The sequence below is a fragment of the Ochlerotatus camptorhynchus genome, unplaced genomic scaffold, assembly GCF_037179485.1.
Source record: "Ochlerotatus camptorhynchus isolate MF236.1 unplaced genomic scaffold, CSIRO-AGI_Acam_v1.1 ptg000328l, whole genome shotgun sequence".
NCBI classification, from domain to species: domain Eukaryota; kingdom Metazoa; phylum Arthropoda; class Insecta; order Diptera; family Culicidae; genus Ochlerotatus; species Ochlerotatus camptorhynchus.
Window position 1 is genome coordinate 2012004 of NW_027040816.1, and position 15424 is coordinate 2027427.

The following is a 15424-nucleotide window of genomic DNA, read 5'->3' on the forward strand; positions in this document are numbered from 1 at the left end:
AACAACGATAAAAAAAAGCCGAACCAGAAAATTAAATTAACTTTCCTTCCGCAGCTGCTGCTGCTGGTGGTGGTGGACTTACCTCTCCTCTGCTTCCGGAACCCTCGAGGCCTTCGTCGTCGATGTAGATGTCATTATTCGGACTGGAGCCTCCCGCGCCAAACGATGACGACGACGACGACGATGCCGACAGAGACTGGCTGTTGCGGTTATTTGATTTCTGCAATTAAAATCAAACAGAGAAAGAGGACATGAGATGGTGGGTTGGGTGGCAGGGATGCTTAAAAGGTGATTTTTTTTCCGTGAGAATATGAAATATACGCCGGGAGGTAAAGGCACTTAAAAAGGGTTATGACGTAGTAAAATATTTTATTAATATATTAAGTGCACAATATTCGCCAACTTTTAAAACATGAAACGATAAAGTCACCAACACGTATTCGAATGACACAAGGGATGACGCGGTAGGCGAATATCGGCCCTAGGATGAAACATAGCCGTTCCACCCTATACTCGTTGCTAGGCAGGATGGCAACGGGGGCCGGTCGATGTGCACGATGAGCAGGCGGGGATTCTTTTCATAAATCACGCTGAACCCACCGAGAACAAACAATCGAGTGCGAGTTCTGCCAACTGCACGGCGCTCTTGGTGGGATGTAGAATGGAGAATGCCAGCGCGTTCAGCAAATCGTTTGAGGCACTTCCTTTTGAATCTGTGTCACCTTTGGGGCTTTCGCTATGTGCGGTACCTCGTCAGGCGGAAAAGTATGAAAAGCGTTGGGTTTTCCATCCACTCACCCTTGTCCTAGAAAACTCCCGTACCTTCACTGTACGCAGGTAACATGCGAGTAATGGAACTAATTAGAGTCGGCAAAACGTCGGATAAAGAATGCCGGGGGGAAAAAATAACGCCTGAGTGTGAATCCATGTCGGCGTTGAGATTTTTTAGAAACAATTTCATTTGACTTGCTTTCAAACAAACTGCTTGTGTAGATTGATCAAGATTAGATTAACTTATACTGACAGCTTCTTTTAAACGAGTGATATGTTTTGCTAATGCCTTACTTGGAAGTTGTATTTAACGAAAAGTCGCTATCATTGAAATCTTGTTCATTCAAATGACCTGCCTGCCCCCCGACTACGTAGTAGTTAAGGTGCGATAAGAATCTGCATGGAGTAGCTATGTTGTGGCTATGGAACTGCACGCTAACTTTGAAGTGGTCATTATCGAGTTAAATTTCACTTATTTTGAAAAAAATGTGTTCAACTCAATAATGAGTAAAATTTGTATTAAGCCATTAAGGTGAAAGTGACCAGTAAATGAAGATTTCAAAAAAGGTTATCTCTGAAACATCACTTCAAATTGGTAAAATCTCTCGTCGTTTTGTGTGATGTCTCAGAGATTAGCATTTTTAAAATTTTCATTTACTCACTAGTTTACTTTCACGTTAATGAGTAAATTTTACCAATTATATACAACTTTAATGAGTTAAGCCACTTTGGTTTAAAATGGGTGAAATTTTACTCATTTATGGGAGTAGCAAGATAGCGTGTGGTTCCTGTGCTTCATCACGTCTGCCATAGCAGTTCTATTGACGATTGACTACACCGAAAATAGTTTTCATGTAGCATTCATTGGAAACTCACATGATTTTCATCCATAATTAAAATTAATGGAATTCATCTGAATTTCACATAACATTTATGCAATCAAATTAATTTTATATGATTTTTCATATGAATTTCATCGGCCTCATAATATTCATGTGATTTTGTGGTAGGATTTTCAGCTATGTGATCACAGGAAAGCTATGTGAAATTCATATGGATTTCATCCATTAGATATGTGATAAATTTTTTGAGTGTATAATTCCCAAAAAGTGAACTCATCGACTAATGGGAATAGTTCCGTGGAATTTCAATTTGATAGATTGGATCGATGAATCATCACATTAGGTTTTAAATTTTGTATCATCTGCTCCGATTTTTAGTATTGTAAGGTTACTAGGCCTAGCCCCTAAAAGCAAATATAGTACATTAACAATATAGTCCACTCTTCACTTTTCAACTGTGTTGACAAAATCATCAATCAAATGATATTTTCCACTCTCATACGATCTCTTTATCAAAATACAAAAATCAAGCTGAGAGTTGACTCGACACAAAAATGATTCCGTTGCACATCGATTTCTTAGAAAGAGAAAGTAGAGTTTGCTATTTCTTTTCACTCTTCACCGATGGCAGACACGAAGTGATTGCTGCCAGCCGTTATGGAAGTTTCGGTTGCGTACGAGCAGCGTTGCCAGGTCATTTTCAGATAAATCTGGACCAGTTAAAATATAAAATCTGGAATGCTCCAAAAATCCTGGGTTTGTTCGACTTACGTTCAATCAAGATCATTTCTTTGTGCAATCTTGGTAAATTATTCTTAGCGTGCAAAGTTATGAATGCACAGGGAGAAAAAAATAGTTCACTCGTTTACCGCCTTTCTCAGTCAAGCGCCACATTTTTGTTGGCAGTTTCTTTTTCGAAGTGGCAAATCTATGTTTTAATTATCTAAGATCTAAGCCACAGACACGTTGGTTCATGTCAAATCTATTCTAGACATGTTATTTTTTTATCAAGATAAAAACATTCTATGGTTTTGATTTTTGAGCAAAAGTTAAGTTTGAGTTTAATGTTGGTTTTCCGTGGTTTCATTTTAGTTGGACCCAACTAAATCTGTACAGTGCCACCCAGAAACGCGCTCATCCACTTGGAGCATCAATTTGTTCAAAACCAACTGCTACAAAATAGCTCTGCTCCAAGATATAAATGGATTTTTACCGACCCTCTGGATCCCACTTCAACTCAGAGACGTGCCAACCCAGAGTTGAATTTTGACTGATCATCTAGGTTCAATTTCGTCACACTTAATTTTTACAGTGTAAATTCACTGGATTTTGATAAATCTAACAGTAATACATTTCATACAATATAGAGGAGAAGACTATGCTCTTTGTTTAAGTAATTATCTGAACAACAAAAAATCCACATAAATCAATTAAAATAAGTCATTTGAGCAGCCACAAGCTCACAATTCTATTGAATACTAAGGTAATTTCAGGGTGGCAAGTGAATTTCCATTTGAAAATTCCTGGTTTTTCCTGGTTTTCCTGGTCAATGATTTAAAAATTTCCTGGTTTTCAAAACCATGTATTTAAAAAACAATTCTCAATAAACAAAAAAATTAAGTGAACCCTTGTACCAAAATTCTTTGTGCAATGCGGAATTTCAGAAACCAAAAAAGGTATTAAGGTTCTTGTGAATGTCCGTGAAATCTTTATCTGATTGTTTGTTGTAACGAAGCTAGTAGGGAGCCGCGCTACGTTGTCGTATCATGGCGCCTATTTCCGTTCAATGTGCTAAAACTATAATAGCAAAGCGTTTTCACTGATGTTTTTGCAAAAACATCTTTGCTCACAAGATTAATTACGATTGACACTGAAAAATTTGCGATAACCCGTAAAATGAGCGATTTTAGGGGTGTATGACGATGAAAAGCTGAGATACGACGGAATAGCGAGGAGCCCTATTTAATGTCTGAAATTTAGAGATTTAGAGATCTAGCCCCTAAATCTTGAGATTTCTGTTTTTGAAACTGCGATTTTTTTAACTTTATTATTGAGATTTTTAGCCAAAGGGCTAGTTTATCTCAAGGTGAAATTGCGAAGTGTGATATGAATAAGGACTCTTTAAAAAAAAACTAACAATTTTACGGATTTCCAGTTTGTTTAAATTTTCCGCAAATTGTCAACGATTAAGGATCTTATTTAGCGGAATTTTGACTACAACTTGATTTCAAAATCATATGATTAAAAGATTTCATAAACAACGCTGGCTTCATAACTCTTATTATTAAAAAGACTGACTGCTGAAGTTCAAAGAAACTCCCTAAAGTTCACAGAACTTCCCTGAAGCGTTAAGGTTTTTTCTGAAGGGTTCATTGAAGTTTGTAAAGCCTGAATTTCATGGGACTTCCCCAAAGTTCGAAGAACTTTTTTTAAGATCTTAGGACTTCCCTGAAGTGCGGAGTTTTTTTTTAATTCATAGGAATTTCTCAAATATCGTAGAAGTACCACGAAGTTCGTAGAAATTCTCCGAAGTTCGTAAGACTTCCTTCAAGTTTGAAGAACTTTCTCGAAGATCTGAGGACTTCCCTGAAGTTTGAAGGACTTAACTGAATATATGAGGACCCTAAATTTAGAAGAGCTTCCCTGAAGTTCATAAGGCTTTAAATATCGAAAAGTTTTCCAAAAGTTTGTGGGTCTTTCCTTAATTTCTTGGAAATTCCCTGAAGTTTGGAGAGCTCCCATGAATTTCGTAGGACTACCTGTAGTTCAATCGACTTCTCGGAAGTTCTAGGAACATTTTTGAGCTTGGAGAACTATGATAAGTTCAGAGGACTTCCCAAGAGTATTGAAGACTTCTCTGAAGCTCGGAAAAATCCATTAGTGTCATAGGATTATTCTTAAGTTTAAGCAATGCCTAAATGTCGTAGAAGTTACATTAAATCTGTAGAAAATTCTGTAAAATTCGTAGTTATTCCCCAAAGATTAAAGGACTTCCCTGAAGTTCGTAAGACTTCTCTGAAATTTGTAGAACTTTTCTGAAGGTTCGGAGAGATTTCCTGACCATCGTAGGTCATCACAGTAGTTCACATGATTTTCCTGAAACTTGTAAGACTTTCCCCAATTTTGTAGAACTTGCATGAAGCTCGAAGGCCTTATCTGAAGTTTTTAGAAATAGAACTTTTTCATGGAACATGTTGAGCAGGTACTTCAAAGTAGTTACGCGTCGGCACTGCTTATGTCTGCTATCAATTAAGCACAAATCATACATGCAATTCATTCGAGAAAAAAATTAAATTAAAAATGAAAACAAAATACATTTACTAAATTCTCAGGGTAAATTTTGTTCATCAATGTTTAGTTGTGTGAAAGATTTAGCTGAACAAAATGGTTAGTTTTGACCTGATTATAAAAAGAAACTTTGACATACATAAAATTTAAAACCAATTTAAATTATACAAACAAGATTATTTTCCTGGTGGACTTATGAAATTCCTGGTTTTTTTTCCGGTTTTTTTCTGGTGAAAATAAATTCCCGACTTTTTCCCGGTTTTCCTGGTTTTCCTGGTTCACTTGCCACCCTGTAATTTACAAACATCCTCAAACTATACCGAGTAATTTAATTGTATGAGACTAGCGAAATCAGTAATACTTTTCAGGGAAGATTAAGAGATATTTCCATGATTTTTAAAAGAATTCAGTGATTTTTCAGGACTAAAATGAAATTCCCGAAAACTTCCTGATTTTGCTGGGCACTCTGTTTTGCTTGACTAAAGAGACTTTCAGCCATAGGTTGAAGCCTTTAGTTAAAGGGGGGTGCGAATCCTAGAGGATAATTACCCCAATGACATAGTTTGGATCCCAGTGGGGGATCTCCGAAAAAGACGTAGGGCTCCGGAAGGGGGTCCCCAAAAACAGAGTTTTTTAATTTGATGGCCCCATAAGAGGGTCCCCTAGTTACATAGGGTGGCTGTCTTAATACTGTCATTTGGTTGCAGAATTCCATTTTCGTTGCGTTGGTCTGTAGTTGTGAGATTCAGGTTCCGAGTGTAGCTAAGGGCCTCCCTTAGCTCAGTTGGTAAAGGTGCAGCTACAAAGCAAGACCATGCTGGAGGTGGCTGGGTACGATTCCCGGTCCGGAATAGGAATTTTTCGAGTTGGAAAAATTCTCGGTTTCCCTGGGCATTGAGTATGTTTGTACTTGCCACACAATTATACTAATGCAAAAATGGAACCAGGCATCGAAAGCGCTCAATTAATAACTGGGTTAGCGCATCTAGATCACTTAGTTGTGACCGATTCATCAGTTGGCGTGAATTGATCTATTGCGAAAAAATTCTGAGAAGAGACCCAAGGGAATTCTTAGGATAGTTTCAAGAAACATTTCTGGAGAATTCCATGTGATGTTTTTAATTATTCGTAGCAGAGCTCATAGATAAATGTCAGCAGAGTGTAAATACTCTTCATGGGGTTAATTGCACTGGAGTAATGAAGAATGCTTATGTAAATTTTAAATAGAATAATCATAAAAATTCGAAAAAAATCTTGAGGGGAATTAAGAGAAATCATAAAAGCAGTGCTTTGTGATATGAGGATTTTCTTAACTGATAAATGGTTATTAATTAATAAGAATGTGATCGAAGTGTGCCCTGCTTCTAAAGGGGCACGAAAATTTGTCAGTTGTCATATTGTTCGTCTATGTTTTTTCGTCGCTTTTTTTTCGATTTTTGGTTGAAGGCGCTTGATAAGATTTTTCTAGAAAGAATGTGAGTATAAAAATTGAAGGCTATTTTCATAAGTATTATTATCGGAATTCCGGTCGTGTAAGCTGTGATTCAAGTTTTCCGTTATTTTCGGTTCCGTCGTGAGATTTGAATTTTCTAGTGCGTGGTTCAATAGTAAAATTTACGAGTTGCTTTTACGATTTTGGTTACCTCCGATATTTCAGAGCAGCTGAATGCTGACGATTCGGAAACTAGCAGCAGTTCCGGTGTAGGAGGACGAAGACGGCCAGCTGGAGGCGTTGCTGCTCTTCTGTTTCTACTGCTTACAAAACGAAAACTCTGCGATTTGGACCATGTCATTTTTGAGAGATCGGTGCGAACAATTTCAATTTATATATGACAAAACAGTTGTGTGTTGGGTCCGCTAGACATTGCTGGCGTTAATGAAAATCGATCGATAATGCAGACTTGAATTTTTCCTTATTTCCATGGTTGAACTCTGGTTAGCTGGCGTGAAGAGACAAACTCACACACACACACAGATATCCAGTTAAAGGGAAGTTCACGGCTCCGAAAAAAATAATTACGTTTTGATTTTTGTAAAGGTATCTTGGAGAGGGATAACAGAAATCAAAAGAAATCACTTTTTTTAGATTCACGTGCAAAAAAGTTTTCTAGTCATCATGGCATGAAGCTGGACTCAAAAAAAAACACGAAACAGCGACCTTTCGGTTTTTCTGAGTGTCTATTTTTTTAATGACTAGGACAAGTGTTAGTGCTCGTGTCCGGACCACTAAAGTAAGATGGAGCATCCATTAACATATTTAGACTAGATGCTCCCAACGATTAATCATTTATAAATAACAATACAACTTAACGTATGGTACGAGATGTCCACGTTTCATCCACTTATTGGATTCTGAAGTATTGTGTTGAAATCTTTGACTTAAACATGCCCGATGTTTCTGAATCATCTTGCCCCTTAAACGCTGCACAGTAGGCCTAGCCGTTTTGACATATTTTGCGCATGTCTGCAACATATATCAAATAGACAGGAAAAATGATGGAGGTACATTTATCATTTTCCAGGATGCTTTCAGAAGCCGGCTGTGTTGGTGTTAGATTAGATTAGATTAGATAAATGGTTATTCATTGATAAGTTCATTTCCAATGATTCTGATTGATGAATAACGAGGGACATGTAATTTAGATTATTGATTTATGATTAATCTCTCAAAACCATGATTAATTTTATGTTCAATCATCAACGCTTTGGAACAAATTGAGCGCACGCCCAACAAACAATTTTAGCTGCAGATTAGCTTATACAGGCAAAAATTTGCTGTATAAGCCAATTTTTGGCTGTATAAGCTAATCTGCAGCTAAAATTGTTAGTTGGGCGGTGTCTCGGGTAGGATAACATTATTATAAAAAAAAATCAGCAACGCTGAAACACCCACCAAACGAAATCTTAGGTGCCCCTCTTTCGTTTGATGCTATTGGAGGTCATTTTTCCATTCAATTTTTCGGACTTCAATGGTTGAAATAGTTAATATTCAGACGAGACATAAAAGTAAAAAACATGAAAAACAAAAATTGTTTTTGAAATGCCCCCAACAAAGAACATTGCCAAACTAGCCTCATTTGACCTAAGCTTTCGTTTGGTGGGTGTAAAAAAAAATTTATGACGAAATAGTGTCAGGTTTTGAATTCTTAAAGCATGGTCATTTATGAATGAGATTCAATTTTAATTACACCATTTTATTCAGATTGAATGTAAGATTTGTTTGGCACAAATATGATAGTTGTTTCTATCCGCGATGTAGGAAATCACGTGTGGACAACTGTGATTTTAATTTCTCAGGAGATAGCAGATCCATGCAAGTTGAGAACTTTTTGAACCAGATTCAGACCCTAGCGCGTAATGAAGGAGAAGCATATTTTTATTTGACTAGTTGGAGAAAGTTTGAGAACGAGATTTGTTTTCGTTACGGAAATCCAAATAGAGTTAGGGGTATTCGAGCACAGATTATAGAACTGAAGCAGAAAAAGGGTGAGACGTTTATAGCATATGTAACAGAGGTAGAAAATATAAACCTATGTCTGCAACGGCCCGTTTTCATCTAGAACACCTTTTGAGCTGATTTGGGAGAACATGCGCCCCTATTATCGCTCAAGGTTATCTGTGTGACGATTTGGAAGCCTTTATTGAGGTAAATCATAAGATCGACGCGACCCGAGTTTCTTCAGATCATCTCAGGAATGAACTCCCTAATTTAGGTGTCGAGGATTCATTAAGTGAAAATGTCGAATAACAGATCTAGAAAATCTGTAACGAATTATATTCCACCCAAGTTATCGCAGCAATAGAAGACACTTAAAACCCAGAGGGAACAGCAACAACAACGGAGTCTACAATCGAATAATAGCAGCACGTTAGCGTGTTGGAATTGCACAAGGACTGGTCATATAAGGAGGGAATGCCGGAAACCAAAACGAATATTTTGCTATGCGTGTGGTAACCCTGAAGGGGAATCCATCCGCCTCGCTGTTAGAAGAAATTCCCGAACGACAAAATTCGATTTTAGAAATTAGAGTTAATCCTAGTGTGTGTCCTCACATAAAAGTGAACATACTAGGAACAGAAGTAATTGCACTGCTTGACTCAGGAGCAGGAGTAAGCATGATGAGTGCACTCAACATTGTGCAATCTCACGGGTTCAAAATATTGAAATCAAACATCAAAATATGTACAGCAGATGACACCACACATACATGCTTAAGATATGCGAACATTCCCTACACCTTAGGAACCGAGATAAGAGTAGTTCCTACATTGATCGTTCCAGAAAGCATTCCAAATTCGTCCGATGATCACTTCTCAAAACGGGATTGAGGAGTTAGATTTAACATGGACATCAGATTTGCAAGAAAAACCTGTCATCAACTTCCTGAGAGTTGAAGAGAATGTTTTGGTGGATGAAGATCCGATATATTTTTCAGTGCACGTCATACAGATTAAAGAAGGGGATGAGCAAAACACATTGGTAACACAGCCAGAAGAAGACGAAACGTTGGAGATACCTACTTTGGATTTACCAAAAAATCCGCTTGAGGCAATCGATAATTTAGAGACAGAACATGAACTAACCCCAACCGAAAAATGTCAACTGCAGGAAGTTCTCAGGGAATTAGCGTGTTCCAGTGAAGCTAACCTCGAGAAAACATCACTGATCGAACATGATATTGAAATAATTGAACGTACAAATATGAGAGAACTTCCTATGTATCGTTACTCTCCAAAAATATGGGAGAAAATCGAAGAGGAACTGGAACGCTGGGCAAAATTAGACGTAATAGAAGAATGCGTAACAGAGTACGCTAGTCCGCTGGTTCCAGTCAAAAAGGCTAACGGGTAAATCAGAGTATGTCTCGATTCAAGAAGAATCCACACCATCACAAAAAAGGACACATACCCCATGCGAAATATATCGGAAATTTTTCATCGGCTCCAGAAAGCCAAATACTTCACCGTCGTGGATTTGAAAGACGCGTATTTTCAAATACCATTCAAAGAAAACTCACGCAATTTCACAGCTTTTCGTACCCCCAAAGGACTATTTAGGTTCAAAGTTGTACCATTTGGGCTCAAAAATGCACCAGTTACAATGACACGTTTAATGAATCGGGCTATCGGATTAGACTTAGAGCCGAAAGTGTTCATATACCTTGACGACATTGTGGTAGTCTGTGAAACTTTCGAGGAGCATCTCCTTCTGTTGAGGGAAGTCGCTGCACGATTGAGGAAAGCAGGACTAACAATCTCAGTTGAAAAAAGCCGATTGTGCCGGAAGCAGGTGCGTTATTTGGGATATTTACTCCCCGAAAATGGACTCAGCATTGAGAGTTGCAAATTTGAACCAATTCTGAAGTATCCCAAATCAAAAAATGGATGGGGTTGTGTACAAGGCACGACCGCATGGTTAACGTAGACTACGTTAAGCTGTTAAGTGAAATTCTCGTGCATTTTTCTAGATACTGATTTCGGTCCTATATACATATTTTGGATTTTCTACTTAGTTGGGAACTTACCTAATTTAACCTACATGGTTAAATTCAGGACCTCATAAAAATGCGAATATATATTCTATTACATATCGTTCCTAAATTACAGATATGATTTAGGTTTTCTCGAGGTGATTCATTGCAGTGTCCAACAATGACTTCAATATTGCTTGGGCACAAATCTTGGACGGTTGTGACATAACTCATGAAATTGGAACTCCATGTGTACTGCACTGCAGCAAAGGTGAAGTTACAGTATCTTTGTTATAAGTTTCATAAGAGCTGATATTTGTGCTCTTGAAATTTTTATGTAGTACTGAAATTGATCAGAAATAAGGTTTCCAAAGCGACTCAACTTCAAAACGCTAAGAAAAAATGCACGTGTGCACAATTTTGCACCAATGTTATGCAACATTTCGTAGTAGATCGGGAATATCTCGATTAGCTATAAATCCCTCCAATAAGTTCTCGATACAGTTTTTAAAGATTTCGTTCGCGTTTTGTAGACGCACATGCATTATTTGGCAAAAGAACACGGGGCGTTTCTAAGGTGGGAAAAAAGTGACTTCCATATCTATCACAGATTACAAATTCGACAGTGAGCATGCATAAGGGCCCAAACGAGTTGATCGATTCTCTCTTTTGTTAATAACTCACTTGGATTACAGGTTACACAACTACATTGAACAAATTTCAACGCTCACTGTCAAATTTTAATGCCTAGCACTGCAAAAAACTCGACGGTATCTTTATTTATGCTAAGAGAATAACATAGCAAGTCCCTCCTACTTGGAGAATTATGCAATCGAACGGCTTGCTATGCCCTGCCCCCATCAGCAAAAAAAACCGGGATTTTATAAACCGTTCTATAGCATAATTTTCCAAGTAGGATGGACTTACATAGCTAATCTAAAAGCACAAATAGAGGTAACGTCTGATAATTTCAGTACTCGAGATATTCACGATCAAACCAGAAATTTCGCATAAATGTAGCGAGATGTTGTCTCCCATGTTGCTGATGAAGATGTCTATCGTGGAGTGAACGCCAGACCGGCTCAACCGGGTGGGACAGTCCGGCGCTAATATGGCGTAGCGAGCCTCGTTCAGGATGGTGCCGTTTTGGTTGCGTCGACTGTTGCCCCAAGCCTGGTGTTTGGCGTTCAGGTCGCCAGCGATGATGTACTTCTCACGTCGTCGAGTTAGTTTGATGATGTCCCTCCGCAGGTCTGCTGCCGACCCGTCCCTGATGGTGGCTTGCTTGGGGCAGTAGGTCGTAATGATGGTGATAGGGAGTGGACAGGAGTGGAGACTTCTACCCCTAAAGCTTCGATGGTTTTTAGCTGGAAGCTCGGCAGAAGCCGACAGCAGATGTTTCTCCTTACAGCAATGGCCACTCCTCCTCCCCCGGAGCTGGTTCGATTATGTCTTAGAAGCCGGAAGTCCGGTTTCAGGTGGGTTTCGGTGATAACGGCAATGTCGATGTTTTGTTTGTTGAGGAAGTCAACGAGCTCGATGATCTTGCTCTTTCCAGTTGGCGATCTTGATGGTTTCACGGTCCATAACTTAGCATGAAGGTAGCCACAGCTTGGAACTGGTCGGATTTGTTCTTGATGGTGTTGGCAATGTCGTGCATCTTGAGGAAGATGATCATTAGTTCCGCTGCGGTGAACCACGAACCATCGTTGATTTCTGGCTGCGGTAGGGACGGCCCATCCTGACGCCAGTTTAGCCCAGGGGCTGTGGGGAGATCCTGCGGCTTTGGAGCAGCGGTCGTCTCTTGGCCTGAGCTCTCAGGGACTCTGGCAGTTTGAACTTGAGCGGTGGTGGCCGCCGCAGCAGCCAATCGTTGATTGAGTGGCAGCGGTGGCAGCACTATAATCGGTCGTCGAGGTATCGGTGGGAAGTTCTGGACATTAATTTCCGGCACCTTCTTGTAGCCAGGCTGGTTTCTCATCGATGCTTTCTTCCGGATCTCGATGTACTCGGTGCGCTTCGGGCAGGCCTTGCTTGTAGCTTTGCGATCAGCACCGCAGTTGGCGCAAATTGGATCGGCTTCATCGAGTCTGTCGCAGGCGTCGGTTTTGTGTTGTTTGCCACACTTGATGCAGCGGCTGACCATATGGCAATTCTTCGTTCCATGCCCGAACAGCAGGCAGTTCGAGCATTAGGTGACTACACGGCTGACCGGCTTGTACCGCTCCCACTTCACCACAATGTTGAACAGGACGCGGATGCCCTGGAGGTCCATCAAAGTTGTTGAGTTCTTCTCGCGGTACTCGACGGCCTTGTTGTGGCGGGCCATCTTGTGAATTTGGACCGGCTTCAGTCTATTAGTCACCAGCTCTTCCAAGAGGATGCCTGTGTCCATGTCGTATAGTCCGCGAAGGACCACCTTGAACGGCTTATCAGCCTCGCTGTCGTGGGAGAAGTACTCCACGGTTCTGCACCGTCCTTTAGAACGGAGAATCGATTGTTGTCGAGCAGCTTCTTCGCGGCTGTTGCACTGTGACTGTTGTCTTCAGACCGTTTCCCGGGATTGCCGGCACTCGCGCCACCGCGCGATTTTTTACCCATGGCTGGGTTAGCGAGAGCGTCACTATTCATCACGAGAAAAAACGGAACAACGCAATCGAGCGAACGAAGAGAGCGAGAGTAAAGACGTCGACTGTACTACAGAACAGTCTGGCAGCGGATGAGAGTTGTGGCACAAAAGTAGCGCTGTTTTATAAATTTTCAGATTCTAGCAGCACGATGTGAAACCAAATGATACTCGATTATGACGACTGGGTTTGGGGAGAACGTTTATTTCATGAAAACAGTGCAAAAATTATCACTTTTTATTTGTACTTTTTTCAACAGTTGTTTTTTTATGGATAATCGAAAAGGCGTTTATTGTAGCAGAATATGAGAGTTATTTCCTATAGATTGGTGTATTTGGATTTTAATTTCATCCATAAAAGTTATAAGCGTTCAAAACCTTACCCCTTTTCGTGACGGTCGCAATTTTAGATTTTCGATTTACCCCCAGTACCTTCCCGTACGACGTAGTCTACATCAAAACTGTTAGAGAGGTTCGGAGATTGATGGGACTTATTGGTTTCTATCAGAAATTCACTCCTCGGTATAGTCACCTCACAACACCAATTACAGATTTATTTTAATAAAATCAAAGAAATTTGAATGGTCTGAAGCAGCAGAAGAAGCACTTGAACAATTAAAAGCAGTCCTTACATCCGCTCCAGTTTAAGCAAACCCTGATTACTCTCGTCCGTTCATAATTGAGACGGATGCTTCTCAGCTGGTGCTTCCGTCTATTTACGTCTCTTTAAACTGTTCCCCTGGTAGAGGAGAATTAAATTCATTCGAGACGGCTTCTCAGCTGGTGGTTGGAGCAGCTTTGCTACAAGAATTTGATGATGGAAAACGGATTATCTGGTATTTCAGTAAAAAAAATTGTCGAGCATTCAAAGGAAAATACTCGGCAACAGAAAGAGAGTGTTTATGAGTTCTTTTGGCTGTAGAAAACTTTCGTCATTACATTGAGGGTTCTACATTCATAGTGGCTGGTTGTTCAAACTCTCAGCTGCTAACGCCAATTCACGATTATTGCGTTGGGCATTGAAATTACAGTCCTATGACTTCACGCTCCAGTATCGTAAAGGAAAAGACAAAATTTTGGCTGATTGTCGGTCTAGAATTGAGACAGTAGCCTTAAAAGGCGGCAATTATGACGAACTGAAAGAGAAAATTTTAAGTGAGCCAGGTAAATACAAGGATTTCCTGGTTAAAGGAAAAAGGATCTACAAACACGTTGCTGATTCCAACAAGTTTGCGGATAGAAGATATGAGTGGAAATATTATCCACCTTCTCAGGAACATGAAGAAATAATCAACACTATTCATGAACCAGCACATCTCGGAAATGTCAAGACACTGAACTTCTAAAAAAGAAATTTTTGTTGGCTCGAATGGCCGCGGATATAAAAGCTTTCTGCAAGGCTTGTGTGCCATGCAAAACATCAAAAGCTACTAATATTAATTCTACTCCACCCATGGGATCCCAAAAGAAGTTTTGCGATCACCCCTGGCAACTAATCACACTTGATTATGTTGCGCTATTTCTCATTCTTTTGCAGAAATTTCTAAAAGCGTAGGTTACTCATGCACTGAGAGACCTACGATTTTTTAAATGTCTCCATACGAATTAAATAAAAGTGATTCACTTTCTGAGTTTGTTTCGTTTTCAGTGTTTCGACTAGGTCATTGCTGTCTTTGAAAAAGTTGTTCAGATGAATACAACAGATTCCGGATTTTATTGTTACGATCAAACTGGAACCAAGCGTCTGTCTTCATGTTTCATTTTTATTTATGCAATTTGAGTGGCAATCTTTCAAAGAATAAAAAAAAAAGATTTGTAAACTAAAACGATTCATAGAACAATATGTTGCATACATGAGGTTTGATCCATTCAATTGGGAGTGCTACAATCATTGGCGTAGCTAATGGGGGTGCCAGGGGGGCCAGGCCCCTTCAGAATTATCTAGGCCCCCTCCAGAAAAATTGTCTAGCTACGCCAATGGCTACAATGAAACAATCAAATTGACATTACATTTATTCAACTACAACATTTGCTAGATGTTTAATTGAGCACAGTTAAAGATAAACTAAGTTTAAGTTAACTTAAATAAGTTAACTGACATAGTTCTGCAACATGTAATGTCAGGTGCACTCTAACTTCTAAAGTTGTTTTGCCATGACTGACATTAGTAAGCTTCCGATTGTTGGGTGAACATGTTTGGAACATTCAAAGTGTTTTTATGATACTTCATACGTGAAGTTTGCGATTTTCAGAGTTGGTTGGAAATGCTATCCAACATGAAGCTTTAGTGTGATAATTTATTAGCTAGAGAATGCGACAGTGCAAGTCAAACGCACACTCTTTGCCGATATACGATGCACGCGGAGATTTCAAGTATGTCTTCCAATCTACAGCCTCATCGACATTTGAAGTTTGAATCGCACTGT

General features: G+C 39.5%; 1 protein-coding gene across 2 annotated transcripts in view; it reads right to left on the reverse strand.

Annotated features, from left to right (window-relative positions):
* The window catches only part of Sdc (Syndecan), a 117779-nt gene that overhangs the window by 47738 nt on the left and 54617 nt on the right, over positions 1–15424 (reverse strand). For both annotated transcript variants that reach the window (XM_065230175.1, XM_065230174.1), the window contains exon 2: positions 83–220. In XM_065230175.1, coding sequence (XP_065086247.1) covers positions 83–220 — 138 coding nt within the window. The remainder of the gene's footprint in view (positions 1–82; positions 221–15424) is intronic.